This window comes from Aspergillus heteromorphus (assembly GCF_003184545.1).
Source record: "Aspergillus heteromorphus CBS 117.55 chromosome Unknown BO70scaffold_156, whole genome shotgun sequence".
NCBI classification, from domain to species: domain Eukaryota; kingdom Fungi; phylum Ascomycota; class Eurotiomycetes; order Eurotiales; family Aspergillaceae; genus Aspergillus; species Aspergillus heteromorphus.
In genome coordinates this window covers 1,576-2,500 of record NW_020290561.1, presented here as the reverse complement: position 1 = coordinate 2,500, position 925 = coordinate 1,576, and the positions used below count along the sequence as shown (strand labels likewise).

The 925-nt window shown below is 67.6% G+C and overlaps 1 protein-coding gene across 1 annotated transcript in view; it reads left to right on the top strand.

Annotated features, from left to right (window-relative positions):
• Window positions 1-321, top strand: part of BO70DRAFT_367232 (uncharacterized protein) — a gene marked incomplete at its 3' end in the record, with an annotated part of 607 nt that extends 286 nt beyond the window's left edge. Inside the window, exon 1 of the mRNA XM_025544547.1 lies at window positions 1-321. This exon is cut by the window's left edge and continues 286 nt beyond it. Within this exon, the coding sequence (XP_025393748.1) occupies window positions 1-252 (252 nt within the window).
• Between the last annotated feature and the right edge of the window lie 604 nt (window positions 322-925).

Here is a 925-nt window from a genome sequence, read left to right as displayed (position 1 = left end):
GTGGCCCACTTTGTATGGCAAAAGGGACCGACGCACGGATCACCCCATAGTAAACCACCCCCCCCAGATTCACTTTCTGCCCATGGAACGTTTGCACGCGTGTCGATGGGCCGAAGGTGGCCGGACGACCCCTAGGGCAGGGGTGGCCGGGGGACTGGCGCTCACCGCGGGGGGCACGCAGGCGCCCCGTGGCCTCCGGGACCTACCGGGGGGGAGCGCCAGCCCGCAGCGCCGGCCACGGGCACATACTGACGAAGTGGATTCACCAGTTAGCCGGGAAACATGAAGATGCGAGGTCCCGCGGGGAGGAACGGGCCCTCCGGGGTGTAGCGGCGGGGGCGGGGGGCAGGGGAGAGCGCTGGGGCGCGGGGGTGGAAGGAGCAGCCAGGGGACGGAAGGGAGGAGGAGCAGGTCGGCATGATCTGTTCCTCTTTTTTTTTGATGCCGTGCTGTGGTCACGTGACCCGGTCCCGAACGGGGAGGGGGCACGGGGGGTGGTCCCTGTACTGCGGTGGGGATGCGTAGGGCGTGGGTGGCCCACGCGCGCCTGGGCTCGGGCCAGGGGGGGGGCGACGCGGTGCAGGGAAGGGCGGGACGACAGTAGATCTCCGTGCAGACCAAGTGTGTGCACCACCCTCCATATATATATATGTCCGCCCACGACCACCGGGATGCCACCATATAGATTTTCGCCTGGGGACCCCCTCTCTCCCGGCGGGACGGCGCCGTCGACCGACCAGCGTGGGCGGGCAGGTTAGTATCAAGCAGGGAGGTTGGTCGGAACGCGCAGGGGGGCAGGTAGGATCGAGCAGAGGATGGCGGATGGGGTGGTGTGGGTTGGGTGGTCGAGGTGGTGGGCGGAACGATCGCGAATTTCGCTAAGTCCAGCTATGGCCCGGGTAGGGGCGAACCTGGGTGGCCCACT